At 58.9% G+C, this 27,663-nt stretch overlaps 2 protein-coding genes across 4 annotated transcripts in view; both read left to right on the forward strand.

Moving 5' to 3' along the window:
- The window catches only part of PRKACA (protein kinase cAMP-activated catalytic subunit alpha), a 47,897-nt gene extending 35,945 nt beyond the window's left edge, over positions 1-11,952 (forward strand). For all 3 annotated transcript variants that reach the window (XM_074979505.1, XM_074979504.1, XM_074979503.1), the window contains exons 2-10: positions 2,330-2,391; positions 3,373-3,501; positions 3,666-3,764; positions 6,452-6,534; positions 7,217-7,343; positions 7,561-7,656; positions 7,763-7,885; positions 9,450-9,614; positions 10,637-11,952. In XM_074979505.1, coding sequence (XP_074835606.1) covers positions 2,330-2,391; positions 3,373-3,501; positions 3,666-3,764; positions 6,452-6,534; positions 7,217-7,343; positions 7,561-7,656; positions 7,763-7,885; positions 9,450-9,614; positions 10,637-10,762 — 1,010 coding nt within the window. In that variant the 3' untranslated portion in view covers positions 10,763-11,952. The remainder of the gene's footprint in view (positions 1-2,329; positions 2,392-3,372; positions 3,502-3,665; positions 3,765-6,451; positions 6,535-7,216; positions 7,344-7,560; positions 7,657-7,762; positions 7,886-9,449; positions 9,615-10,636) is intronic.
- Positions 11,953-17,234: 5,282 nt separating this feature from the next.
- On the forward strand, positions 17,235-24,573 carry SAMD1 (sterile alpha motif domain containing 1). The gene is made up of 5 exons (XM_074980241.1): positions 17,235-18,307; positions 22,127-22,523; positions 22,988-23,081; positions 23,512-23,623; positions 24,292-24,573. Exons 1-5 carry the CDS (start codon positions 17,588-17,590, stop codon positions 24,448-24,450), a joined length of 1,482 nt encoding a protein of 493 aa, XP_074836342.1. The 5' UTR covers positions 17,235-17,587; the 3' UTR covers positions 24,451-24,573.
- Positions 24,574-27,663: the final 3,090 nt, after the last annotated feature.

Below are 27,663 nucleotides of genomic sequence, written 5' to 3' on the forward strand. Positions count from 1 at the left end.
GTGCTTGCTGAGAAGCTTCTCCGAAATCACCCCGATTCCAGCCAGGTAACTCTCAGGCAGCAAGCTTCTCCTCTGCTTCCAGCTGAGGGAGTTTCGCATACCCAGAGGTGTTAAATCGGCACTCCCTTCCCCGCTAGAGCAGGGGTCAGCAACCCCTGGCATGGCTGCCATGAGTGAGCCGATTTTCATCAGAGCTCAGCCCCACCCCTCCTCCCCTATGCAGCTGGGAGCTTGCTCAGAGCTGTGCCGCCTGTGAATTAACGAAAGACCAGCTAATGCTACCAACCTAACCGGTAAAGCTCTGCGCCTGCATTTATTTATTAACGAAGCTGTTGTAAGTGGGACTTTAAAAAGTGACTTTTAAAAGTATCACCAGCCCTCGGACCGTACATGGAGATCAAAAGGTCAAATTTCGGCACTCTGCCTCGGGAGGGCTGCCGACCCCTGCCTTAGAGATTTCCTGGAAAACGTACATTGCTTGAAAAGGCTCCTTAGTTTCAGGAGGTCCCTTGATGCTCCTAACCCTTCCCAGGGTTCCTATCTGTCAGATCACCACTGAAGACAGGGCAGCCGCACAAGACCACAACCGCATGTTTTTGCAATACACTGAACACATGTTTTAGGCATGTCCAGGATCGTGCAGGAAACGGCCTTGTCTAGTGTGGGGGTGAGGGGCCAAGTCCCCACATGTCCTGTGTAGGTGCAGAGCGCCCCCTTCCCCCCCTTTGGGTGGGATCGATGATGGCTGGTGAGCCAAGCCTGTTTCTATAAATAATCCGCAGAGAGTAGGAGACAAAGTGAAAGTAGGTCAGACAGACTGAGCCGCAGCTCCCTGCATGTGCGCGTCTGGGGGAAGCCAGTGTGAATTCAGTCCCCTCGGTGGGTCTCCGCAGGGGATGGCGAAGGGTGGGGGAGTTATTGGACCCCTGAACCCTTGCAGGCCTGCCCTGCCCTAGCCCGTAGGACCAGGTGGGATCCCCGGCATCTTGGTCACCTTCCCTCTGGCCACGAATCAGGCCATTTGTAGGAAACATTCGGCGTAGCTGGTGCATTTCAGGCGCTGGCCTGGCCCGCGTTTCTCAGCCCTTTCCTGAGGGCAGGCGCTGCCGGGCTGGAGCATGGGGAAGCCAGGTTTCCGCAGCTGTGTTCCTATGCAGTGATGGCAATGGGAGAGCCAGGGCAGCCGGCAGTCTCTCCCCAGCTCTGGGAGGGGAATGGGCCGGAGTGGTGAGCCTGGGGCTGCAGGGAGCGGACTCCTGGGTCCTGCTGTGTGGCCATCCAAGAATTGCCGCAACCAGATCCAGAGCTGGGCTTTTAGATTGTCCCCTTCTGGACGTCTGAGCACCAGGGATCCCAGGGAGGTGATTCAGCTGCCCGGGAGGCTTGCGCATGTAGCGGAGGAAAGGATGAGCGCTGAGTTCCAACCCCCTCCCCTCCAGCCATGCTGCTCTGGGCTTGGCCGAGCTGCTGCACCCAGGCTTTCAGATCCCCTGGGCCTCTCTTGCGCTGTTCAGAGCTGTGGGTGAGGAGCAGCAGGAGGGAGCTCTCGGAAACCAAACATCCCTCTGGAGCTGCAGAATCCTCCCATCTCTGGGAACCAGCAGCAAGGCTAAGGAGCCCCAGACGACCGGGTTGGATGCTGAGCCAGGCCCTGGGCCGTTCCCTGGCTGCAGCTGGTTGTTTGACCCCCTTTGAGGGCAAAGTCCAGCTGGAGTTTGGGGCTGGTGGGGGGGAGCACCCCCTTGTGGACCCTAGGGGTCATTGCTAGCTGCTGCATGGTGGAGAAGGCCACACACAGGCCTCTTGCCCTGCCAGCGCAGGGGGCATCTCCTCCCCTCTGCCCCCTTTGCTGGCAGTAGTACATCTGCTGCTTCCCAGGAGGGCGCTGGGATTAGCACGCGAGGGTGTCGTTCGACTGTAGAGTTGAGCCAGTGTCTCGGGGTGGGTTCAGGTTTGGGCGCCGAGACACAGGGAATCCCGAGTGGCATGGCTGGGGGGTGGCGGGTAGTGGCATAGAAGCACAAGGCTGCCCCCTTGCTAGCCACTGGGGCTGCTCTCTGTGACAGGGCAGATCGATGCGGCCGGGGAGGGTACAAGGTGGGATTGCGGCGGGCGCCCGGCGCAGACCTGCCTCAAACCAATCTCTAGCTGAGCAGCCCTTTGGCTGTACCAATCAGGCACTGCTGTAAAATCCCTGCCCCATTTGTGACTTTGCTGGGGGGTGGGGGCGGGACAGGTGGGGCCCGGAGCTCCTGGCAGCTTTGCCTGCCAGGCTGGAGTTGACCTTCCCCTGGGTGCTCACAATGCTCCCTCTCTGCTTCCCTTGCAGTGAAGGAGTTCCTAGCCAAAGCCAAAGAAGACTTCCTCAAGAAATGGGAGAATCCCTCCCAGGTACTGTGCCCCGGGCTCACTGCCCTGCTGCCACCCCCTGGACCTCTTACCCCACTGCTGAGGCCCCGGGGTTACTTTTGCTCCTGGGGGGCAGGGTTGGACAGACCACGTTGCTCTTCTCTCTCCCCTGCCCCCGCCTGCCATCTGCCCCTGGTAGCTGGAGGGCCAAGGACTCTGCCTCCCGCTGCCCCGCCCTACTTCCGAGGCTGCCACAGGATTGTCCAGCTCAGCCCTGCATTGGCTCTTGGGGGCTTGTGCTAACCAGGACCCCATTCAAAGGGCCTCTGTTTGCTTCCCCAGGTTTGGGCGCAAGGCTCCAGTTGGTAGGTGCTGGAAAAGCTTTGGGGGTCAGCTGGGGTCCGTCCCCACTGGGAATCCTGCCTGGGGTGGGTCTGGGTCATTCCTGAGGTCCCTTGGCAGCAATATCAATTGGCTGGTCCTCCTACTCACCCCAGGTCAGTAACCCCATGGCACAGATGGGGAAACTGAGGCCCGGAGGGGAATGGATTTGGCCAAGGGAATAGCTAGGGAGCAATCTTTGACTCCGCATCCCCTGCCCTCTTCATGTCACTTCTGACTCCCAGTCCTCTGCCAGCCCCCCGCAGTCTCAGGGAGGAAAGGAGCTGGCCGAGTCCCCCCCCCGCCCCGAACTGGCTTGTGGTTCTGCCCACGCAGGCTGGGTCCCATTAGAAATGTCCTTTCCTTTGGCGCCCTCTGGTGGTGAAATGTGACATCTGCATCTTCCCTGTTCTCAAAACAACCCCAGGGCGGCACTAGGGGGCGCTTTGCTGCAGGGGGCTCAGTAGGGGGGCACTCAACCCTGGAGGCATTGAGCTCTGACCACTTCATGGTCAGTAAAGACCCCTCTGGTATTGCAGTGCAAATCCCATTGTCCCGGGCACGTTCCCGCTTGACACGCTCCTTCCTGAGGCCCCCGGGACCGGTCTGGCCCCTCCGTCAGGTTTCTGTTTCCCCCTCCAGAACACGGCCAGTTTGGATCAGTTCGATCGAATCAAGACTCTGGGCACGGGCTCATTTGGGAGGGTGATGCTGGTGAAACACAAAGAGACTGGGAATCACTATGCCATGAAAATCCTGGATAAACAGAAGGTGAGCAGCTGGGCCCTGCCGTGGAGGTCTGGCCTGGGGGGGGAGGGGGGCTGACCCCCTTGTTTGGGGGGTGGGGTGGGCTTTTCTGGGCATGCAGGAGAGGCGCAGGGGATGCTGCGCCAGCAGAGGAAGGTCTGATGTTGCTACTTCCTTGTCTCTCCCAGGTAGTGAAGCTGAAACAAATTGAGCATACCCTCAACGAGAAACGCATCCTCCAGGCCGTCAACTTTCCATTCCTCGTCAAGCTAGAGTATTCTTTCAAGGTAGGTGTCCTCCACCTGCCGGCCCAGCCTGGAGCTGTGCGCCACCCCACAATTCCCCCGGACGTGTCACCTAGTTAAAATGGAAGCCGTGCTGAGGAAGTTGAAGGGCACAGGCTGCGTCTCTTGTATCTGGAGAGCAAGCGTCCCTGGTGTGATCTCTAGGATCAGGGCTGCGGTCAAGAAGCTTCTGTTTGGATCATTTCCTTTTCCCACTCCGGTCTGCTTTTGACTCCGGGTTTTGCAGAGTGACGCTTGTCCCCAGTCAATTTTGCTTTTGTTCCTAGTCGGTTTCAGTTCCCAGCTCCCATGTGCTTGGCCCTGGGGCGTGAGGTCTGGCTTGAGGGGGTGCCTCAGAGGAAGTCTAAATGCCACCCACGACTGGCTTGGCGGAGACTTTGAAACCATCACGTGGAGTCGTTTCCTCCTGATCGAGTTTCAGTGAAAGCTGAAATTCAGGACCCTGGTGATGGGACTTGGACCCTCCTGCCTTTACCTGAATCTTGGGGCCTGTGAGTGACACCCTCTGAGTGGGTGGGAGAGAAGCTCCGTGACACCCCCTGTGGATGGCTGGCTACGAAGTGGGACCTGTCTCCCTTTGGGTGTGAGCCTGTGGTTTGCAGCATCAGCTCAGTGGAGGCTGCAGGAGCCTGTGATAAGGTGAAGGGTGTGTTAGCAACAGGCACAGACTGGCAGAGTTGTTTCTCAGTGGCCCCTCCTCGTTCCAGGATGAAATAACACGGCTCTGCCCCTGGTCGGCAGAAGCTGCTACAGTGGAAGTGCCACGCCAGCTCCATGCCAGCTGCCCTGGGATGGGCTGTGCAGCGCTCAGGTGACACAGTGCCACTGGGTCACTCAGCTTCTGTTACACGGCCTGGCTCATCGGCCCAGCCAGTTCTGCAACAGCTTAAAGTAACTACCTCACGGCTGAATCTGCTCGTGGAAATGGGGGAGAACCCATTGGATGCAGTGGAACTGGGCTGGCTTTGCTTCGAGATAGGAGTCTGGCCCAGTACATGCTGAGTGTCCCCTGTTGGGCCTGTCTAGTTTGGAGAGGGTCAGGAAGGCCCGTGTCGTGCAGACCAGTTGCCTGAGCAGGGAGGCTGAGGCTGGACTTGGTTCCCTTTGTCCCCTTAGAAGACAGCCGGGTTCTGCCGTTCTTGCCCATAGGCTTTAGGGGCACTCACCGTTACCCAGTTCCTAGGGCACCAGGTGAAAACTTGGCCATATAGGCACCACTCGCCCTTCCCTGGGCTCGGGCGTGACCTTACACTCAGCAGGTTTGTGGAAGAGCCACCCCAGTAAGATCCCACTTAACCTCTGCTTGGCAACTGACCAAAGCAGGAGGCGCTCGCAGAGCAGACAACCCCCACCCCTCCCAGTGAGACAGACCAGCGTTCCCCGGGGCCAGTCAGGGTCAAGTTAGCTGGGGACCCCGACTTGTGCAGGACGCAGTCGCAGTCGCAGTCCATTGGGGGTTGGCGGCTTGGGGCTGCGTCCTGGAGCTGGTTCTCAAGAACTCCTGTTTCAACCCCAGTTGATACCCGAGTCCCACTGGCCTTTACTGACCCAATCGTTGGACTGAATTATTGCAAAACAGTTCTCTGCCCCATCAGAGCCCAGCACCTTAGCTGAGTGACACTTGTTTCTCTCTGGTACGTAATTCATTTTGCAATCAGAGAGCCATACAGAAACCATCCAGATAAACGAGAGAAGTGGGGAGCAGGGAGGCAAACCAATAGCAACGTAGAGATTTCACACCCCTCCGTTAAGTGAGTCCCTGCCAGACAGATGACAATCAAACCAAGCTTCCTTTAAACACCTTCGATGTGTTTCTTTGCCTGGTGGTGGCAGGTCCTGCAGGGAAGGAGTGCTACAGCCCACTGGGGCCTGATGTTTAAGGGGGTGTGAGGCTGTGACTTTCTGCTCCTGGGCTGCAGAAAAAAGCCTGGAACTTTGCCCACATGAGCTGCTGTGCCCAGGCCCTGGCTGTACCTTCTCTGCTGGGCCACCTGGAAAGTGACCTGGCTCGTGCCTGGAGGCTTAGTGCGCATGTTCTCCTCGCCGAGCCCAGGTAGGATCTTACTAGCTGGGCTCCGTGGTAGTTTTCCTGAGGCTGCTGTTTGACTTTCCCGCCACCAAGGAGGGGCAGCAGCCTAATCAGTTTCACACCAGGCTTTGGAGAAGTTTCACTTCCAGCTTCTGCTACTTTGGGGTGTCCAGCTTGGTGGCCGTTTGGGTTTAAACTGTTTTCTTTCTCTTGATCGTGGATGTCAGGGCTGGGAAATCCCTCTTGGGCTCTTCCATCCCTGCCCCTAGGCCAAGGGAGGGGTTATGTTTTTTAGGACTGTAGCATTAAATGCTTCAAACTTTTTTCCTTTCGTTAGTAAGCCTGTTCCTCAGCCCTCCCTGCAACTCTCACTGCAGAGGTGTGCTGGGCCCTTGAGCTAAACCAGTAACAGCAGTGACTGGTGGCAATAGTAGGCTGTTATCCCCCGCACAGTGGATGCACAGAATTGCACGCTGTGCCAAGCCTGTGCATTCGGCTCCCTTAAGGAATATGCGGTTAGTGAGGGGCAAATAAAGGACCCAGGACTTGCTGAGCAGCTTTGCCCTGGGTGTCTCAGGCACTGGCGGGGGCTGGAGTGGCTCTTTCTCTCGGACTCAGTGGCTGCTGCACTTCCTTTCAGGATAACTCCAATCTGTACATGGTGATGGAATACATCCCAGGTGGAGAGATGTTCTCCCACCTACGGCGGATCGGAAGGTTCAGGTGAGCCTGGCTGCAGCGTCCAGTGTTGGGGTGTTAGCTGGGTGGGGGTTAGACTCCTAGATCGGGGAGCACGCCAGGTCTAGTACACGGAGCAGAGGGACTCCTGGATCCCATTTCTGCCTCTTGCCGTTCACCCCTTATGGGAAGCGGGAAACCGCCTCGGTTTCCTCCTCTGTACGTTTCCGATTGGTGCTGCTCCTGCTTAGACCTTTTATCCAGGAGCAGCCTCTGCAGCTACTTTGGCTGGAATCCTCTCATTGCAGGGCATGACCCAGCTGGGCGGGTCAGCAAGATTCCCCATAGGGAGGGCAGTTGGGGTCTTCTGCCAGCACTAGCCACAGTCGGTGACAGAGATGCCAGGGCTAGATGGTGCTGGGCCCCATGAGTGTGTGCTGGAGTGACGGGAGATGCTGGCCTGGGAGAGGCTTTCCCTGGCAGGATGGAGTCTGTGGCCCATGGATGAGGTGTGTGCCCAGGCTGGTGGTCTGGCTCGGACAGATGGGACACCAGACCTGGAGGGTTGGGGCACCTTGCCTGGAGTTGGCAGGGTAGATGGAGCCAGGGCTCTGTAAGGAAGGTGTGGAGGAAAGCAGGGGGCTAGAAGCAGCAAGGGTGCTGGGCTGGCTGAGATGGGCCAAATGTGTCCTGGAGAGACCCACGCTCTCCTCTTGCTTCGTCGCAGTGAACCTCACGCCCGGTTCTACGCCGCGCAGATTGTCCTGACCTTTGAGTATCTGCACTCGCTGGATCTCATCTACCGAGACCTGAAGCCAGAGAATCTCCTGATAGACCAGCAGGGCTACATCGAGGTGATGCAACTTTTACCCTTGCCGTGCTCATCTCAGTGCTGGCTCTCAGCTCCCTGCAGCGTGATCTGATCACCCCTGCTGCCATCCCCTTCCCCAGGCCAGCCCACCCCAGACACGCCACAGGGCCAGAATACATCAGTCATCTGCTCCCCCGTCCCCTCCTGCCACCACAGCCTTGATGCTGACCCAGCTTCTCTTTTCTCTGCTTTGACTGCAGGTGACGGATTTCGGTTTTGCCAAGCGGGTGAAAGGCCGAACCTGGACCCTGTGTGGAACCCCGGAATACCTGGCCCCCGAGATCATCCTCAGCAAGGTGAGCTGGGGAGGGCCTGCCCTCTCGGGGATCCCAGCCACCAGGCCATTCCTCCCACCCCTGCCAAATGTTGAGTGCGTGACCCTGGCCTGCTTTCTCCCGGCAGGGTTATAACAAGGCTGTGGACTGGTGGGCCCTGGGCGTCCTCATCTATGAGATGGCGGCTGGTTACCCCCCGTTCTTCGCAGACCAGCCTATTCAGATCTATGAGAAGATCGTCTCTGGCAAGGTATTGGGGGGAGGGGGGGCACCTGTGTGATCCTTTGGTTGGCGTTGGGCAGCAAAGGGGATGTGCCAGGTGGCAGCGGCTGATCACAGCCATTCTGTGCCCCTCCCACCCCGCATGGGCATCCTCCCTGTCTGACATTCTGTTACCCTGCAGCCCAACCCAGGGACCCTCCCTTGCTGTGTGCCCTGGCTCTCCAACATGGGGGCAACAGCCACGCTCTGCCCCCAGCACCTGGACCCTCCCTTGCTGGGTGCACCTATTCCCTACACGTGCTCCCTGTAATACTCACGGGGAGGCCAGGAGCGTTCACCAGTGTACAAGGAAGTGCAAGGCAGCTCCCCCCACCTCCCAAATGACCCTGCTGCATTTCAGGACTAAACTTCCCTTAAGTGCATCGGTCACCTGCAGGCACTGTTTGAGCCTTCATCGTCAGGGTAACCAAGAGCCCATAATATTCCGCTAACCATCCCAGCGCCTTCTCACCGAGGATCTCAAAGCACTCGCTTCTGGCCCAAGGGGGGCTTAAAACAAAAATCAGCTGTGTGGCCTAGTGGGAATTCAGCAGACCCGGGGTTCTGCTCCTGGCTGTCCGACAGGCTTGCTGTGTGACGCTGGCCAAGGCACTTCCCTGCCCTGGGGCTCTGTTTCCCCTATGTAAAAAGATACAGCAGTCCCGCTTTGAGGTCTGTGGAGGAAAAGTGCTCGAGAAGAGCTGGGGGCTGCCAATTAGGTAATTATTGTTATTAGGTGTCTTACAGTGGTGCCTATAAGCTCCATGCATGGGTCAGGCCCCCCGTGCTAGGGGCTTTAGTTGTACTACGGTAGTGCCTAGGCACCCAGGAGCAGCCTGGGACTTGCCCTCCACATTGGAAGGGGCTGTACGCTAATTGTATTACGGTAGTGCCTCAGCACCCAGGAGCAGGCCTGCTGAGGTGAGGAAGAAAGGGGGCAATTCCCCCCGGGCCTGGCAATTCAAAGGGAGCTGCCATTGCAGTGGCTGGAGCCCCAGGCCCTTTAAATTGCCACCGGAGCTCTGTGCTGCAGGCTCTGCACAGTGCTGAAGGGGGGGACCCAGTGCCATCTCTGGGTGGTGCTGGGGGCTGGATGCCTCAGCCCCAGCCCCTCCCCCTGAAGCCCCACCCCTTCCGGGGGTGCTGAACTCCCCTTCTCCCCAAGTTGCCGTGGAACCTGTCAGCTCCCTGCCTTGGAGTAGCCTAGGACAGCACGCATGCAATGCTAGGGGCTGTACGCTAGGTGTATTACGGTAGCACCTAGGCAGCCACACACATCCTGCTAGGGGCTGTGATTAGTTGTATTGTGGTGTCCAGGGTAATGCCAGACACGCACCTCCCAACCCTAGAGGCTTTGGGTTAGGTGTATTACCGTAATGCCTAGGTGCCCAAGAGACCCTCTCCACTGTGCTAGTGGCCATACATTAGGTGTATTACGGTAGCACCGGGGCAGCTGAGGATACCTCCCTGTGGCAGGGGCTATACGTCATCTCTGACTCTAGTGGCGAAGGCAGGGCAGGTAACCGCCAGCCCTCTGCCTCCCCTCCCCGCAGGTCCGGTTCCCGTCTCACTTCAGCTCGGACCTGAAGGACCTGCTCCGGAACCTGCTGCAGGTCGACCTCACCAAACGCTTTGGCAACCTCAAGAACGGGGTCAACGACATCAAGAACCACAAGTGGTTTGCTACCACCGACTGGATCGCTGTCTACCAGAGGAAGGTAGCTGGCAGCGGCAGGCAGGGGTGGGCGGAGGAGGGGTTAGGGAACTGTCACCCGCCCACAGCCTCCATCAGCAAGCACTGAACCTGGGAGCAGCTGTGCCCAGGCTGCTCCGAACACGGTGGTTGCTGGGACTCTAGCAGGGAGCTGTGGCTGGGTCCGGTCACTAGTGCGAGATGGGAGAACCCAGCCTTGATATCAAGCAGGGAGCCCACAGTCACCTGTTCGTAACATGGTGGCAAAAACACAGGCCTGGCCTCGCCCCTGGGGTAACAGCCTGCTGCTGCTGTTGCCAGCTGGTGGCATTATTTCTTTAGCTCAGCTGGGAGCGGGCTGTGCCGAAGGTCCTGATCCAACCCTGCGAATGAGGCAAGTGAGGGCTGGTACAGAGGCCTCCTGCCCTTCCCTGATTGCAAAGGGAGAGGCGGAGCTTGTAGCACAGGCGGAACCTCTCTAGTCCGGCACTCGCTTATCTGCCAACAGCCGTAATCCAGCACGATTGTAGTTAGCCTGATGACCCCTTATCCTGGGTGTGGCCACGTTTCCTACGGTCCCCTAAAGTTTGTTTCCAGCCACTAGTCCTGGCTCTCTGGGCTGTTGTTTAGCTGTAATTTACCTGTAAGTGTCTTCTCACAGCCCAGTGAGCACTGGAAGTGTTGGTAATGTGCTAGACAATACTGACCTCCCATGGTCTGGCAAATTCTCCCATCGGGCACCGGTTGGGTCCAGAGGGTGCCGAATGAGAGCAGTCCAACCTGTAGGTGAAACAGAGCTTCAGAAGGCCCTGATCCTGCATCCTTCCCCTGGTTGCTAAGGGGTCAAATCCTGTATCCTCTACAGGTGCTGGGGACCCTGATCCTGGGCTCCAAAGGGGATCATGGGTCCTCCCGTTCAGGATGGCAAAGCAGGAGGGTTTCTGGCTGGATGTGGGGAGGGGCTCAGCCTTACCTGCCTTGCTGCAAAGCTGGGGTGTGATTGTGCTGATTGCCTCCCCCGACCTCATCCCTGATTTCCCTTGGCAGGTGGAAGCTCCCTTTATACCAAAGTGCAAAGGCCCCGGCGACACGAGTAACTTCGACGACTACGAGGAAGAGGAGATCCGGGTCTCGATCACCGAGAAATGCGCCAAGGAGTTTGCTGAGTTCTAGGGCCAGCGGCCCCCCCACCGGGAGGGCACGTGCGGAGCAGGTGGGGGCGGGGTTGGGTTTGATCAGCAGAAAGGCCAGAGTTCCTTGCCTGTGTGTTTTATTTGTGGGGGGCAGGGGGCGGGTAGGGATTTGCCTGGATCCGACAGGGGGAGGAGCGGTTCTAGACCTGGACCCAGCAAAGGACAGTGGAGAAGGGCAGGAGTCTAATCTCCCCCTGTGCCCCCCACCTCCCCACATGCACCTGCTTCTCCCCTCCTGCCATCACTAGCCTGCAGCCCCCCCTTCCCCCCCTGCAGGAGTTGTCATCATCCTCCCCCCTCACCTGGGGTTGACACAGATTCCCTCCCACACACACGCACACTCAGCTCCCACTAATTGCCCTTGCACTGGTCCAGTTACCCCCACCCCACTCTGCCTCTCAGTCCACCTGTGCTTGGCCAACTCCCACAGTTCCAGCCAGCTTTGTTGGTGGCTTTTAGTTTTTGGAGGGGCTAGGGGGTATTTTGCCATCAACCCCCCTCCCCGCAGTCTCCATGACTATTTGCAAAGGCTTCTGGGAGCAGGGTGTGAGGCATAGATACCCCAACACCCACCCTCATGGCAAGATGACATCTTGGCTTCCAGAATAGCTGTGAATCCCCCCCGACCCGTAATGGGGAGTTAGGGGGCTAACAATCCCAGCCCCTGCCACCACTCTGCAAAGAGGAGGAGGGAAGTCTTGTCTCATTTTATAAACTTGGAGGGGAGGTTGGGCTCCTTTTTTAATTAAAATAAATACATAAATTAAACCTTATTTTCCATTGGGGGATGGGGGGAAGAGGTTTTAGAAATCCAGGTGTGGGGCTGAGCTGGGCTAACTTACCCTACATCAGCCCCCCATCCCCAGTGACACACCCTCCCCCCGCCCCCTAACCGCCGCGTGCCAGGAATTTTAACTCTCCATGCTTTGAATGCGTCCAGGTTTTAGCAAGACAAAAAAAAAAAAACAAAAAAAAAACGGGATAGAAACTGACAGTATTTGTCCACCGGCACTGTGCTCTGAGGGGTGTCCGGTCTGGGGTTTCTTACACTGGCAGGGGGACCTTGGGGTGGTTACAGGCTGGAGTGGAGGTCCTGGGAAAGGGATTCTCCTTGGGGGCAGTTGAAGTTTTAGCTTTTCTTGGAAATAAAATGCTGCCTCTTGAATCAGAGCTTTGAATGTGAGCAGCTCCCCCACCCCACCCCTTCCTTGGCCTGTCCGCTGGTGGCGTGGGGTGGGGCTGCAGCATGGGTCTGGCTTTGGGGCACTTTTTCGCCAGGTCAGTTGGGGTGGACACAGGCTTCTCCCTCCCTCCCCCATAGGACAAATGGTGCCCTGCAGAAATAACCTCTAAGGATTTCCAGGTGCGGGAATGGTTCCCCTTACCCACAATCCTCCTGGGGCTCCATTCCGCACCTCAGGAGGCGGCTCTCTGTGAATGTTAAGATGAGAAGGGGCAGGAGAGACCAGAAAAGGGAGTTGGGGGGCGGGGGAGCCAAGACACACAGGATCCCAGCTAGGCCCCGATCCCCCTGATTCTGGACTGACCCAACTGCCTCCCCCCAGTGCCCCCATTGGATCTGTGGTCAGGTCAAAAGGGCATTAAACTGTGATTAGCCCATCCAAGAAGAGATCAGCCTGGGGGTGAGGGTGCGGGTGTCCAGCCTTGATCCTGCTTTATTCAGGGGGAGGGATGCGGGGGGCTCCTGTCCTATTTGTTTGTTGTTCCTCCTGTCCGATTCTTTTCTCCTCTTCCCTTGCCCACGCCCAATGCAGTACATCAGTGTGGTGGTCCTTCTAACCCCCACCCCCCGAGCCTGTCTCCCACTGTGTATTCACCAGCCGGTTGAATTCCTTGTTTTTCTCCGGGGCGGAGGTGTGTGAGCTTCTTTTGGTTTCATAGATAAATTATATATATTATAAATACGTGAGCGCTGTCGGGAGCAGAGGGGGGAGCCCTGTGGCTAGCCCTCCCACCTCCCCCAAACAACCCCCTTTCCTACAAAGAAGCTGGAGGATCCCAGCTAGAGGGTGGGGCTATCCACTGCCCTGCCCCGGGAAACACGTCTGTGTCATCCGACAAAACTTGTTTCACTGGAAAACAAAACCAAACCCCCCCAACCCCCACTTCCTCTTTAACAGTGTGCTTTGTTGTAAACATATTTGAAACAATTACCAATAAAGTTTTGTTTAAAAAAACTGGGCCCGGCGTACGGGGGGTTCGACTCTAGGGCGACAGCTGCTGCTGAGCTGAGCCAGAAGCCGTCCCTCCCCCGGGGGCCGAAGGGGCTCCTGGGTGGGACGGCGGGAGGGGGCAGCTTGCCACAAAGGGAACATGAAATGACCACCAGTTGGAAGCAGAGGGGCATGTGTCACGGCTTAAATGGGGAAGCAGCGTCTGGTCGATGGATAATGGCCTTTGGCAGGAGGAGCCGAGGGGTCTTGGTCTGGCCACGATGCGACCGTGGCTGGGATACAGGGCCAGATCTGGTGGACACAAAGAAAGAAGGTGGAAAATTGGAGAGGGGCAGAGAGGTGCCCTGAGACTGATTGGGGGTGGAGCTGCCTTCTGCTGAGACTTAAGCAGCTCAGCTGCTGTATTTCCTTCAGCAGAGGGTGAAGGGGTGCTGTGATCCCTCTCTAGTAGTAGCTCCGGGGGTAGCAAACCTGTGACAATGGACGAGTCGCCCCCTAGCAGACAAAGGTCTTGGGAGAACCAGTGGCTGGAAGCTGAAGCTAGAAAAATTCAGGGGGGAGAAAAAGGGGAGACTTTTAACCTGCATGTCAGGGAGGGGGGTAATTAGCCGTTGGACCAAGTCACCAGCCAAGCTCTGTGGTGGGTCCTTCATCGTTTAACTCAGGATGGGAGGGGTTTGTAGATGACCTGCTCTGATTCCAACAGGCGCTGGTTCAGGGAAGTGCTGGGACCTGCATTATGCAGGTCAGATGCGGTGCTCCCACTGCTTCTGTCTGAATCGAGGGTCTTAGCGATTGATGAGGCTGGGCCAGGAGAGGTGGACCGCCAGGCTGACCCTGCTGTGCAGGAAAGCAATGTGCTAGCAATGGGTGGGATTGCCAGGAGCTGAATGCTGCCCTCTAAATGTGGAAATGGCTGCACCACTGTTCCCTGTAAGCTGAGCGCTCAGGTGGCCGCCCAGCTGATTGGCAGAGCGTCCACAGCTGGCAACCTATGTCTAGTGTGGTACACACAAAATTCATTCGGCCCACGGATGGTCCACTGATCCCCACGGACCCTATTGGGAGGTAATTCCTTCCTTGTGTGAATCTGCTGGGAAAGGGGGTCAGATGCCAGCTAATTCTGGTGTGAGTGGGGAGAGAGGGGAAATCCTGGGAATGAAAGGCAGTTTGTCAGGAAAAATCCAAGAGACAAGCTGTTCTGTGCAGCCCCTTGCACAATGGGTTTCCAGGCACAGGAAGGCCGCCAGGCTGGAAAAAGACTCATGACAGAACCGGAGGGCTTGAAATTCATTCTGTTTTACATTGGATTGAAGCAGAGCTCAGCACCTTGACCTTTGCACAACAGAGGTGACCGCCCAAACCCCTGGATGACTGGGGGACAGCAGCTCATTTTTGACCTGAGAAACTGTTCGGTGAAACCAATCCCTGTCCTTGAAAAGTTTTGCTGTCAATAAATCAGCATTTTCTGGCGGTAAAGCTCCCTCCCAGCTCTGCCTCTGGCCCTCACTGCTTGTGCAAAGGAACACGGCTGCAATTTTTTCATGTAACCTTCATATTGTTACTCGTAGCAACCTTTGTGCTTTGGGCACAAGGCTGACTGTTTGTGTATGGGGCTCTTTTTTTTTTTTTTCTTAAAGCACCAGTCACCAAATCATGCAAGTATCAGAGAGGGAGCCGAGTTAGTCTGTATCTTCAAAAACAAGAAGTCCCGTAGCACCTTATAAACTAACAGGTATTTTGGAACACAAGCTTTCATGGGCAAAGACCCGCTTCATCAGACTGTAAATGGTGCAAGCTTCCCTGGTTCTATGCAAAGGCTGAAGGGCTGGGGGCAGCAACCAAAATAGCAGGAAGAGCCACTTTTTCCAATTTGGTACAAAACTAAACAATTCAAGAGCTGCAATGCATGCGAATACGCGACCGTCCTGAATAAATAACGTCAAACCATAGCTTTTTGTAACCTTTATTTTAAGAATAGAGCTCACACGATGATTCATAATGTGATCTGTGTTTACTGCAGGATGTTCACAAACTTTTTACATCTTCTATTTCCTCACAAGTTATGTGTGTGTTTTTACCACTGTCTTCCTGACTTTCACTCCTGAACCCTCTCTCTCTCTGGAGGATGCTAGGGGGCATTCTCCAACAGTTTGAGATCCTGTATTGTTTGCTCTTTAGATATGACTTATTCATTTTGGGGCTTTTAGACAGTCCCTGTTTATAGAAAATAATGTGTTTTTTTTTTTTTTTAAAAACTTTACAAATATAGCAGCAAGGGCCACCAAGAAGTCCTTAAAGTGCCGCACGCAGCTTTGGAGCCGCAGGTTGCAGCCCCCTGCACTAAGGGCTTGCCTTGCGGGGGGTAACATGACGAGTTGCTGTGTCCATTGTAGCTCTTCCAGTTAGTTTCCTTGGGTAGAAAACCCCTCCCTGTCCAGCCCTCTTCACTGCAGAGAAAAGCTTTGACCCCTGTGACCTTTTAAAGGGCCGGACAGCAGGAAGTAAACAAACACCCCACCAAGTTTTAACAAAATTACATGATTTTGAAGCCAACCTCAGGATTTGGGTAGAGGCCTATCTCGTTATTTGTCACCAGTTGGGGTTGGCAGCACTGCCTAGTGGAGAAGGGCCAAAGCCTTCCTCCTTTTCCCAGTTGGTGCTTTGTAGAATTTTTCTCTTGTCCTCGTTGTTGTCTTTTCCTCCACCCTGTCTGGGTTGGCTACATCTCTGCAGACTGTCCCTCCCTGCCATTTTGGGTGCCTTACACCAGGGGTTCTCAGCCTGGGCCTGGTGAGGGTATTAGATGGGGGTTGTGAGCGGTCAGCCTCTGCCCCCAAACCCTGCTTCACATCACCTCCAGCATTTGTAATAAACATAAAGGTTGTTTTAAATGTATTTATAAAGGGGGGGTGGCCCTCGGATGCTTACTGCATGACGGTGTCACCAGCGCAAAAGCTTGAGAAAGCTGCTTTCCAGAACTGGCCCAGTGGGAAGCTGTGAGCATGGGCCCTTCCTTGAACTGTCCCCATCAGGCGTCTGGCTACTATTTCCAGCAATGCCAAGGACCATGTTCTAGTGGTTAAAAACGGGGTGGGAGTCGTGCTGCGACTCCTGGGTTCTACTCCCAGCTCTGTGAGGGGAGCCACTGAGTAAGGGCGGTGGTGCCGGGAGCTTGGACTCCTATGTGTTGTACTGTCTCTGGGAGGGGAGTGGGCTCTGGTAGGTAGGGTAGCCGGAGCTTGGAAGGCAGTTCTGGTCTGTGTCGCCATGTGACCTTATTTCCGAATCTGTATAGGAATAACAACGCCCCCCAGTCCCGCCCCCGCCCTTCCGGAGCTTCATGCCTTAAGATGCACTGAGCTGGGCCTGACCCCAGCCCCGGGGCCGCTGCCGGAGGCTGGCAGCCAGACAAACCAGGTCCTCGGCTGGCATCAGTCTTGCGCGGCTGTTGACTCTACCGGCGCGCAGCTGATTGACACCAGGCGGGGCTCTGGCCCCGGTGCGAGCCGGGGAGTTCCAGGTCTGCCGGAGCAGGGGGAGGGCGCAGCGGCATTTTCAGCTGCCAGCTGTGCTGCAAATTCCGCCCGCGAGCAGCGGGGCCCTGCCAGGCTCTGGCTGCTGCAGTCCTGGGCCCTGGCATCTGCGACTGCCTCGGGCCCTGTGGTCCCGCGCCTGGCCGGAAGGGGCCCCCCAGCCCGCGGAGCTCAGCCTCCCTCCCTGGCTCCTGCGGGCCTGGGTGTGGCGAGGCAGGCGGCGGCCGCGCAGCGGGACTGAGCTGCAGCCAGGGGGCCCAGAGGCAGCGCAGCGGGGGGCCGCGGGTAAGAGTCCGGCTGCCGCCAGCTGCGCCCCCTCGAGGAGAAAGGCCGCGTGCGCCGCTCCCCGCCCGCGCCAGCCCTGCCCCCACCCCCGCCCAGGCTGCGCCCCCGCGGCCGGGGGGCAGGGACGCACCCTATGGTGTCCCCCGTCCCCTAACGCGGCGACCGCCCCCGCCCCCCACCACTCCGCAGCGCCCCCCGCCGAAGCGGGGCCCTGGGCCAAGCCCCGCCGGGCGGGAAGTGGGGCGCTGGCGCTGGCCCGGGCCCCGGGGAGGGGGCTGGGCCGCAGGAGGAACTGCTGGGGGCGGGGCGGGGCGCCGCGCTCAGGGGCAGAGAGCCCGGGCCGTGCTGCGGGCGCCGGGACACGCGCAGAACTCGCAACTCGCTGGCTCCACCTTAAGCGGCCGGGGGAAGGGAGGTTGCGGGCAGCGGCGCCTCCTTAAGCCGCGCGAGGGGCTGCGGGTCCCGGGCGGCGGCGCGTGCGGCGGGGAGGGAGGGGCTCGCGCTGCCTGCCCGGGACCAGCCCGCGCGCCACCGACTCCGGCTGCAGCCGCAGCAGCGCCCGGGGAGCCCGGCCGGGGGCGGAGCAGCGACCCCGCGCGGGCAGGGGGCGGCGCGCCGAGCCGAGCCGAGCCGAGCCGGTGCAGCGGGGAGCGCTAGCGGCGCCGGGACCGTGCAGCCGCTCGCAGAAGGCCCGCGGAAGGAGCCGGTGCAGCGGGCGCAGCCCCCGGGGGAGGAGCGCAGGCGGAGAGGCGGTAGCGGCCCCGGCCGGGCGAAACAGGAGGCGGCGGCATGGCCGGGCCCCCACCGCCCCCGCCGGGGCAGGAGGCGCCCCGCTACCAGGAGTGGATCCTGGACACCATCGACTCGCTGCGCTCCCGCAAGGCGCGGCCGGACCTGGAGCGCATCTGCCGCATGGTGCGGCGGAGACACGGGCCGGAGCCCGAGCGCACCCGGGCCGAGCTGGAGAAGCTGATCCAGCAGCGGGCGGTGCTGCGGGTCAGCTACAAAGGGAGCATCTCCTACCGCAACGCCGCCCGCGTCCAGCCGCCCCGCCGGGGGGCCCCGGCGCCGGCCCAGCGCCCTGGAGGCGCGTCCCGCCCGCACCGCGCTTCCCCGCCCGGAGCGGCCCTCGCCGCGCCTCGCTCCCCGCGGGCGCCGGCGCCCGCCCCGCCCCGCGCCCACCGGGCAGCGCCCCGCGCCGAGCCGGCCCCGCCGCCTCCCCGCAGGACCGGCCGGGAGCGGCCGCCGCCCCTTGCGCCCCCGGCCCCCGAAGAGGAGGCCGCCGAGCGCAGCTCCCCGGTCAGCCTGCGGGAGATCGTGCGCTACCTGGGCGGGGACGGGAGCGCGGCCGGGGGCGGCCGGGTGACCCGCGGCCGAGTCCAGGGGCTGCTGGAGGAGGAAGTGGCCCGCGGGAGGCTGGATAGGACCCGCTTCGGCAGCATCGCCCTGGCCCGGGCGGAAAGGGGGCCCCAGGGCCGCGCCCCCCACGCCAGGGCGCAGCGGAGCAAGGTGAGCGCGGGCGGGGGGCAGGTGGCGCGAGTGGGGGCGCGCGGTGCCCGGCTCCCGGGGGGCGGGGGCGGGGACTCAGCGGGGCTTGGGGGAGGGGCCGTGCCTGGCTGTGGGAGGAGAGGCCTGGGGCAGGTGGCACCGCGAAGGGGGGGGATGGGCCGGGGGGAGGGGCAGGCCGTGGGGGCGGGGGAGCGAGCCGGGCGCGGGGGGAGGGGCCCGGCCCTGTTGGGGGAGGGGTGATGTCCGGGGTGGGGGGGGGAGCGAGCGAGCCCCCCAGCCCCCGTTTGGGGGGGAGGGGCAGTACTCGGGGGGAGGGACAAGGGGCAGTGCTCTGGGCCCAGCAGAGGTTCAGCTGGGGAAAGTTTGTCCTGCGGGGGGGGTGGGGGGTGGGCCGGAGTAGAGCTGGGGCGGAAAGGGTGGCCCTGTGCAGCCCAGGAAAGTGCTGGCTGGAGCCGGGGGTCAGCCGGGGTGTGGGGGACGGGTGCATAGGAAGGGGCAGCAGGTGGAGTGAAGGGATCGGGGGCTGCATGGCAGTTAGGGGTCCAGCCCTGCTAGGGTGCTTGTTTCCAGGGAAGGCAGGAGCGACTAGGCCCTGCGGCTGCCTCCAGGGCTCCTGCCCTGACTGTCACTTGCCTGGGGAGTCACCGGCCATGCAAGGTGCTGGGGGCAGGACTGCCTGGGATGGGCGGGGCCATGGGCAGTGCCACTCAGAGGAGCTTAGAATGAAGGCGGTTGGGTGAGGACCAGGATTGTTCCAGCGGAGGCTACGTAGCTTCTGAGCCACTGCGGTCTCCTGTCCTGGCCAGGGCCTGAGTGCTCCCACCCTGCCTGGCTCCCACGGGCTGAGCTGGACACTCTGCGTTGGAAGTTCAAACAGTCTCCCCGAGTTAGGTAGCAAACCATCTGGCGGGACCCCCCAGCGGTGGCTGAAGGGTGCCAGTCCCTGGCCCTGCTTGCCAGCCCCCCAGCACCTGCTTGAGAGCCACAGCCCAGCCTTGTGATTGGAGCAACATTCCTGAGTCAGCCCGGGGGCCCGTGTAGCCCAGTATCCTGTCCTACAACAGTGACTGGCACCAGCCACTTTGGAAGGAGAACAGGCCAGGGCAATTAGCAAGGGATCATCCGGTCCCAGCTTCAGTCAGCCAGAGGCTTGGCAACACCCAGAACTTGGGCTGCATCCCTGACCATCTCAGCCGATAGCCCTTGCTGGACCTGTCCTTTTTGATCTTCCCTAATTCTTTTCTGAGCCCAGTTGTGCTTTCGATCTCCATCGTGCTCCTTGGCTTGGTGAGGAAGCACTTGGGTTAGTTTTTAAACCTGCTGCCTGTCAGTTCCATTGGGTGATGGTTCATGTTTTATGTGAAGAGGCCAACGGAACTTCCAATTCCACTGTCTCCACACCAGTCCGGATTGCCTCAGTCTCTGTCCTCCCCCCCCCCACTCGCAGTCCCAGGTGTCCTGTTCTGTCCCACAAAAGCCCTTTGCTCCTCTGGTCCTTTTTGTTGCTCTTCTCCAACTCTAATGTGTCTTTTTTTGAGATGGGGCAAACCAAACCGCGTGTTGTGTTCGAGGTGTGGGTGTCCCATGGACTCATAGCGCAGTCTGGTGATATTTCCTGTCTTCTTATCTGTCCCTTCCCTACCGTGCCTGACGGAGGCTCTTAGTTTTTTTGAAGGCCCTGCAGGTTGGACTCTCTTCAGAGAACTAGTCACAACAAATCGTGAGATCTTTCTGGGGTGGGAACAGCTGATTTAGACTCTTGCTGTATAAACACAGTTGGGATTATATTCCTTACTTTGCATTTATCAGCACTGAATTTCATCTGCCATTTTGTTGCCCGGTGCTGAGGGATTCCTATGTAACTCTCTGCAGTCAGCTGTGAACTAAACCAGGGGTGAGAAAACTTGTTATGTCGGGCCCCTCTTTTAATCCCGGCAATGAGCAGCCCACACCACCCGTCTGATGTCATCCGAGCCAGTGGGAATTTTGGTTCTGTTCAGATGAAAAACAAAGCCCTTTGGATGGGTGTAAGAAAATAAGTCTGTAGAGTGTAAAAACTTTATTAGTCGGAACAGAAATGCAAATGCACAGACATAAAAACAGGAGCAGATTTCAACATTTCTAATGAGATGGACGAGCCTGAGACTCAGTAGCCGATCGTACTGTGCCCCCCCATGAAATTTCCTGACCCCACCAAGGGGGCCACCCCACATCCTGCACTAAACTATCCTCAGTCACTTTGTAGCATCTGCGAAGTTCACCACCTTGTTCTTTACCCCCTTTTCCAGCTCATTTCAGAATATGCTGAACAGAACGGACCCTGGGACAGCTGCCTGGGGTGCCCTGCTATTTCCCGCTCTCCACAGCAGAAACTGACCATCCAGCACCTCTCCAGGGCCCCTGACGCCGGCCTGCTGGGCAGTCCCACAACTGGCCTGTGGTTTGAGGGTGGCTGGGTTCTCTCCATGCAGTGCCAGCGCTGTTCTGCCTAGGGCCTTGGGACACTACTATAGCGCGAGCACTCTGCACGGGCCTGGCTGGCACCCCGGCAATAACAAACCAGGCATTTCTGGCATGGCCATGCAGCAGGGCGGAGCCAGGCCGTGCTGAAGAGCTTGGGTTTTTGATCTGGTTTTGTGGAGATGGCTGTAACACCCCCCCCCCCCGCCCAGCCCCCTTGAGTCTTTATTTTCTATTCTTTTTTTAATTGTGCCTTTTAAAAGCAGAGGGGCACGGGGTGTAATTATCTTTTAAATCCTAATGAGCTGTTTTAACAGGCTCTGTTCTAGCTAAATTGGGAGCTCCTGGTTTCGCTTCAGATATTGTTTGAGTTCGATCGGTGCCTACGTGCCCCAGCTTTAATGGGAGGGAGGGGAGCAGCCCCTCCAGGCTGGGTGCCCCCCACATCTGAGATTGAGGGCCCTCTGTTGGGCGTAGTCCTGCAGAGAGGCCAGTCCCACCCCAGGGAATGAATCATCTCAGTGAAGGATTATCCCTGTTTTACAGCGGGGGAAACTGAGGCATGGGGCAGGGTAGTGGCTTGCCCAGGAGAGCTGGGAAAAGAGCCCAGGTTTCCCCACACCTCCACTGGACCACACGGCCTCTGACCCATCGCTTCATCCTTTGTTTGCAACAAACGCTGCCTCAGTCAAAGTGGTCCTTGGCGCTTACAGGAGCGGGCTGGGTGCCCGGGAGGCCACTTCAGCAGAGGGTCTCCTTGGCTGCTGGCAGTCCCAGGGGGAAGTGTCTGCTGAGGTCATTTGGTAGCAGAGCCACTTCCTGTTGGAGGGTCAGATTTATTTTCTTAATGCTGCGACCAACTGGTGATGGTTAGTCTCTCTCCCTGTGCCCACAGAGCAAGCAGACTGCTGGAGAAAGCAGAGTGGGGGTGGAGGGCAGTTAGTTGCACTGGGGGGCACCCCGGTTTGGGGTAGCAGGGGGCTGTGTGTTGGGACTGAGGGGGCATCAGCAGAGCTGACGGGCTGAGCACTTGGGCGGCCGCCCAGGAGAGATTCAGGGGCCGCCCAGGTGACTAGCAGAGCGCCCACATCCGGCAGCGGATGTTTGTGGTGGTGCGCACCGCACTGCCTGAGCGCATGTGACAAAATTTATTCCGCCCCATAGGGAAAAATTAGAGGGCGCATTGGCAGGGAGCCCAGGCCTGGGTTAGCGGCGGGGTTGCCAAATCAGGGAAATGGCCTGATGGGGCCCAGAGGTGGGTAAAACTGGGAGCCTCAGCTGTGCCCCCAAGATGCCCCATGCAGGGCTCAGGGGAGCAGGTTCCTGGGGTCTCTAACTCTGGATTCTTGGTGCCCGCAGAAGGCCGGAGAGGAGCCGTCTGAGGAGAAGGGGGAGGAGGAAGAGGAGGATGACGAGGCCTCCACCATGTCAGAGGGCTCCGAGGCACCGGACTACGAGGGGGCGGGCACTGGGGCTGGGTTGGAGAACGCCGGCAGAGCGGCCCCCGCCGAGCAGAGCCAGCTGAACGGGGACTGTAAGGACAGCAGGCGTGGGAAGGACTGCCTGGCCGGGGGCGGCCACGCCAGGGACTTGCACCCCCCGGAGGAGCATTCCCCAGACAAGGGCTCTGAGCGCCCCCACCGTGAAGGCAGCGAGAGGCGTCATGCCAAGGCCTGCTCCCCTGGGGAGAGCGCCTGCCAGCAGCTGGGAATGGGCAAGAAGGAAGGGGCTTCCTATGGGCAGCCAGACAGAGCAGGTACCACAGAGGGGAGATTTCATGCTCTGGAATGGCCCTTAGGGAAAGAGGCTCGGGGAAACCAAGGTTCTGTTTGGATGGGAGGGGCAGGGTGAGCCAGTGGGTTGGCACTGGCTGAGATCACACACGCAACGAGTGTGGCAGGTCTCAGCCTTGGGGATGTTGCAAAATTCTGCTCAGGTTGGGCTGGTGAAGCTGGCATTTGGAGAGCTCTGGAACGTCCGGGGGAGGGGGAAGAAGGGCAGTCCAGGGCCGGGATAGCAGCAGCCTGTGTGTCAGAATCAGGGAGCATCAGCTGAACTTTGGGGGCGGGAGGAAAACAAGGACCATGGGACAGAATTGAGGGGCATCAGCTGGTCTGTGAGGGGGTGAGCCAGGCACTACAGGAGGCTGACTGGGAAGACGAAAGCCCTGACTGGGACTGTGCTGGGCCTGACCCCTCTCTCTCTCTGCCCTGCTTGCAGTCTCGCCAGCCGTCGCAGGCGCGGACCCCCCCGTGCCCTTGTCCCCTGGGCGGCCCGGCATCCAGGCGGCAGATGGAACGCCATTCAGCTGCGGGTAAGTCCTGCGCTTGCTGGCTCCTTGCCTGGCCCTCCCACTCGCGGCCACTGGGGCACTCCCAGTGCCAGGGACTGATCTTTAATCTGTGAGCAGCTCTGGCGCTGGGATGTCTCCCCTGGCCCTGGCCCCGGTATCAGCCCCTCTTCTTCCTGGCTGCTGTGGCTCATTTACCTTCTGCTTCCGCCAATCCCCAGTGACTGCCCCATCCCAATGGGAGCCTGCAGGGCCTGCCACCCCTATGGGAGGTGCTCCAATGGCTTCCCCCATTCCCTTCCTGCCTCCTTAGCAGAGCCCAGAGAAGGGCTGGAGGCAGGGGACTCCAGAGCTGGTTATGAAGGCGGGACAGGGCTGGGCCGGGCCTGCCTGGGAAGTGGCCAGGACCCTGACTGCCCTGTTCTGCTCGCACCCCGCCCCATCCCCACCCCAGCTCAGTGAAGAAGGAAAAGCCCTCGGACCCCGTGGAGTGGACAGTGACGGACGTGGTGGATTATTTCACGGAGGCTGGCTTTGCAGAGCAGGCGTCAGCCTTTCAGGAGCAGGTCAGTGCAGGGCTGACGGAGTCAAGTGGCGAGCCTCCACCCAGCCCCTTTTGTGCCCCAAGGCCCCTCCTCGACCAAGCCAGCAGCTGGAGCAAGGCTGCAGGGCCTGAGAGCAGCCCCTAGACCATGTTCCTGCCTAGGGCGAGTGAGGGGTCTGGGTCTTACCCTGACCGTGCTCTGGTCTCAGGGCAGGAGGTGGGCAGGTGAAGAGCCCCAGCTGGGCAGTGGTAAGATCTATGGGGGAGCCCTGGCCAGGGGTCCAAGGGGCAGGGACATGGGTCAGGTGCTGCTTTTGGTGTCCCCCGCTGGGCACACGCCCGTGTGCAGGGGCCGTGGCTCCCTGGGCTCCTATTCCCAGGCCGGCTGGGGGGCAGGGTCTCAGGGAGACAGGGAGGGGTGCCCTTGGGGCACGGCGTGGGGTGGAGACACCTCCCCAGTGGGAGCCAGGAAGCAAAGCGTGGAGAGAACCAGTCCTCCAGCATCCTGTCCCCCACAACCCCGTCAGCCCGTCCACCCCCCCGCAGCTGCTGGGTCGGAGCTGGCGTCCCCTCGAAGGGAAAGGTCCCGAGTCTCCCTTCCCCAGCTCCGAGCCCACCCCCCGCCCCCCGAAAGCAGAAAGGCCCCAGCCGGGCGGCGCCCATGAACCCTCCCTCTGTCGCCCCCTGCAGGAGATTGATGGGAAGTCCCTTCTGCTCATGCAGCGCACAGACGTCCTGACCGGGCTCTCCATCCGCCTGGGCCCTGCGCTGAAAATCTACGAGTACCACATCAAGGTGCTGCAGCAGAGCCACTTCGAGGAGGATGAGGTGGACTCCTTCCTGGGCTGAGCAGGCAGCGGGGTCGCAGCCGGGCCCGAGGGGGACTGTGCCAGCAGCTGCTGCCTCCGGCCGTCCCCTCCCTGCCTGCTGCACCCCCGGGAATCAGCCCTCCTGGCCTCCCTTTCTCCATGGAAAGGGACGTTTGGGGGTGGGTGGGGACGTGTGTGTGGGGGGGTGTCAATCAGCCTTGGTGGGGGGCGGGGGAGAGCCCGGAAAGGACCTGGAGGCTGCATCCTCGCTTCTGGCGGATTAACCCCCGCGTGGCTGGAGAGTGGTCGGAGAACCTGGCGGGGAGGGAGTGAAGGAGTGGGGTTTACAGGTTGTGTTTTGGGCAGGGGCGGGGGGATGAATCAGTGCCTAATGCTCCCTGCCCCTCTGCGGTGTGTTTATCCCTTGGTTAGTCTCCCATTGCAGCATCATCCTCCATTTCAAGCTGGGGGCAGGTGGGAGGGGTAGGTTTTTTTTGTTGTTGTTTTTGGCTCATTCGGTGCCCAGGAAATGTCAGCAGACTTTGGCCGGGGTAGGGGGCATCTCTTAGCTCCCCTCCACTCCTGGTCTCAGGGCACGGCCCTCTGGTTTGGTCTCCCCTCCCGCCCTGGCGGCTGGTGCCCCTGCTGTCCAGATGGGGTGGGACAAGGATTTTTTTGGGGGGTTGGGGGGGGCCTTGGGGGTGCCCTGCATCAGGGGAAGGTTTTAACAGGGGATCCTTTTTATTCTCTGGTTTGTGAAGGGTTTTTTGTTTTTTTTTTCATATCAATGGTTGCTACCCCGAGTCAGTTGCTTTTTAATACTGCACTCTCCCCCCCCCACCTCCCTTTTTTAAATAAAAATATATATTAAAAACGTGAGACACCCCAATTGGTTACTATTTCCGGGGGGGTGGGGGGAGCATATTGCTGCAACAGGAGTTGGCTAGAGAAAGTTGCTTTGGGAGGAGGTTGGGAGTCAGGATTGCTGGGTTCTGGCCCCAGAGGAGTGGGGGGCTGGGATTCTGGAGCTGCTAGGTTCTGGCCCTGGCTGCAGAGGAGAGCAGGGTCTAGGGAGACCCATCCTGCTTTAGAGCAGGGACAATCAGTGGCAGAACAAGGGGAAGAACCCAGCAGGGCTGAGTTCTAGCTGCCTCCTTCCTGCTCTAGCCACCAGGCCTCACTCCCAGAGTGGGGAGTGGAACCCAGGAGTCCTGTGCTTTAGAACCCCCAGCCTATGGTGAAGCAGGCTATGGAAGGAAGGGTGGCTTTGTATCAGCCCAGCACTGAGGGCCCAGTACCCAGAGCATGCTGGGAAACCCCTTGCAGCCAGAGTCTGTCTTCTCTCCAGTGCTACGCTGGCTGCCCTTGCCAACGCCTGATAGTTGGAGGTGCTCCCTCCTCTGCTAACCCCAGCGCACCACGAGGGGGTGTTGTCCTGCAGGATAGGGGGGACCTCTGGGGGTGCTTTGCTGCAGGTCAGGAGTGAGCCCCAATAAATAAGGACAACAGCATGCCCTCTGATTTTATAAGTGGGGAAATTGAGGCATAGTGCTGGTGCCCTAGGGTGTCTAGCAGAGCTGGGAATTGAGCAGGTACCATTGGGCCTGGCCTGTTCCACAGGGCAGCTGGAGCAGGGAGGAGTTGAACCTTGGGGCTGTTGGCTGACAGCAATGGGGTGGAATAGCAGGTCTGCACCAGGGCAAAGCCAGAGGGTTGACTGCCCAGGAGGGAGGGCTCAGCCAGGGCCAGTCAGAGGTGGGGGGACAGGTGCATCTCTCCATCCTCAGCTTCCCTGATACAAGGTGAAAATGGCCCCTTTGGTGGAAAATAGGCCTTGCCGATCAGTGCAGCTGACCCCTGTTCCACCACAGCCAGCTGCCCCACAGGGGCTTGCACCCCAGTGTGGAGGAACCCAGCAGATCTCAGCTTCATCTCTGGCAGTGAGTGGTTTAAACTCCTGGTCAGAGACGACAGAGTTCTGGCAGCTCTGTAATCCTCAGCGTGTGTGTGTGGTGGGGGGCGGGGGCCGGGGCTGGCACTCCTGGTTCCATAGAGAAGCACTGATGTCAATAGCCCACTTTATAAATGGGGAAACTGAGGCATGAAGCTAGGCCAGGCCACGTCTGAAGTTAACATGCAGCACTGGATCTTGATGCCAGGTCTGATTCCTGGTCCAGCTCACTAGCCTCAGGAACAGAAAGAAACTGAGCTGGTGCTGGGCTTCCTGCCTTAAATCCCTGGCTCCGCTTGGAGTGTTTCCCACACCAGCTACATGCCTCCCAAACCTGCCCCCCGGTGCAGCAAGGAGCATGAGCGCTGTTCTTGGGGTATGGCAGAGCCAATGCCAGTCCAGGAGCATGAGAGGTTGCAAATGTAATAAGTGCAAGTCAAGTCCTGCCAAAAACATTACAAGTTTGCAGCCCGCTATGCCCCATCTGACTGGCATCAGTCCAGCAGGTGTATTTAGCATTTAAACTCATGGTTATGGCCCCCCAAGAGAGTTTAGCATCACTGTTGCTCGTTCTTAGACCAGGTCAGCTTCCTGCCAAGCAGTGGTCAACAAGTAGGTTAGGACCAGCTAACAACAGGCCAGAAAACACTGAGGCTGTACTATAAATACATGGGGGCAGGGCTAGCTTAGCGATGAGCAGGGAGGCTCTCACAGGGCTGCAAAAATCATGGTGTATTGTGCAAAAGGAGCCATGAGACTATTCAACTGTGTTGGAGGTTCCACCTGATGAGATTAACAAGTTGAAGCTAAAGAGGAGGCCTTCAGAGGCGCTATCCTGGAAGGAGCTCATTGGCAAGGGACCCCACCAGTTAAAGGCAGTAACAGTGTGACACATGCAAAAAAGGCCAAGGAACTGGGGCCTGTCGGAGCAGGAACGCTGTGAACAGAATGAGACACATCACAAGTTTCTAGCCCTTTAATTGTATTGCTCGTCACACGCCTGTCTCTAATTTGTCCACAGTGGTGCAAAAAAGCCATGGTGCCAGCATTAGCCACAATACTCCACTGAGGCCTAATCAGTGCAAAATCACTTATGAGGGCCACTCGCAAGGAGCTGCATTTGTCTCATTATGCAGTGAAGCCAGGCAGAAGTACAGCAGAGGGGTTACAAAGCAGAGGGTGATAAAGTGTCCTCAGCAGTTAAGACCAGCTGCAACAGGCTTCCACTGCTGAAACGGACCTTTGGTGAAACTTCCAGCCAGGAGCAAAGTGCCTAGGGAGGTTGTGGACTCACCCTCAATG

The sequence above is a fragment of the Carettochelys insculpta genome, chromosome 29 (assembly GCF_033958435.1).
Source record: "Carettochelys insculpta isolate YL-2023 chromosome 29, ASM3395843v1, whole genome shotgun sequence".
Classification (NCBI taxonomy): domain Eukaryota; kingdom Metazoa; phylum Chordata; order Testudines; family Carettochelyidae; genus Carettochelys; species Carettochelys insculpta.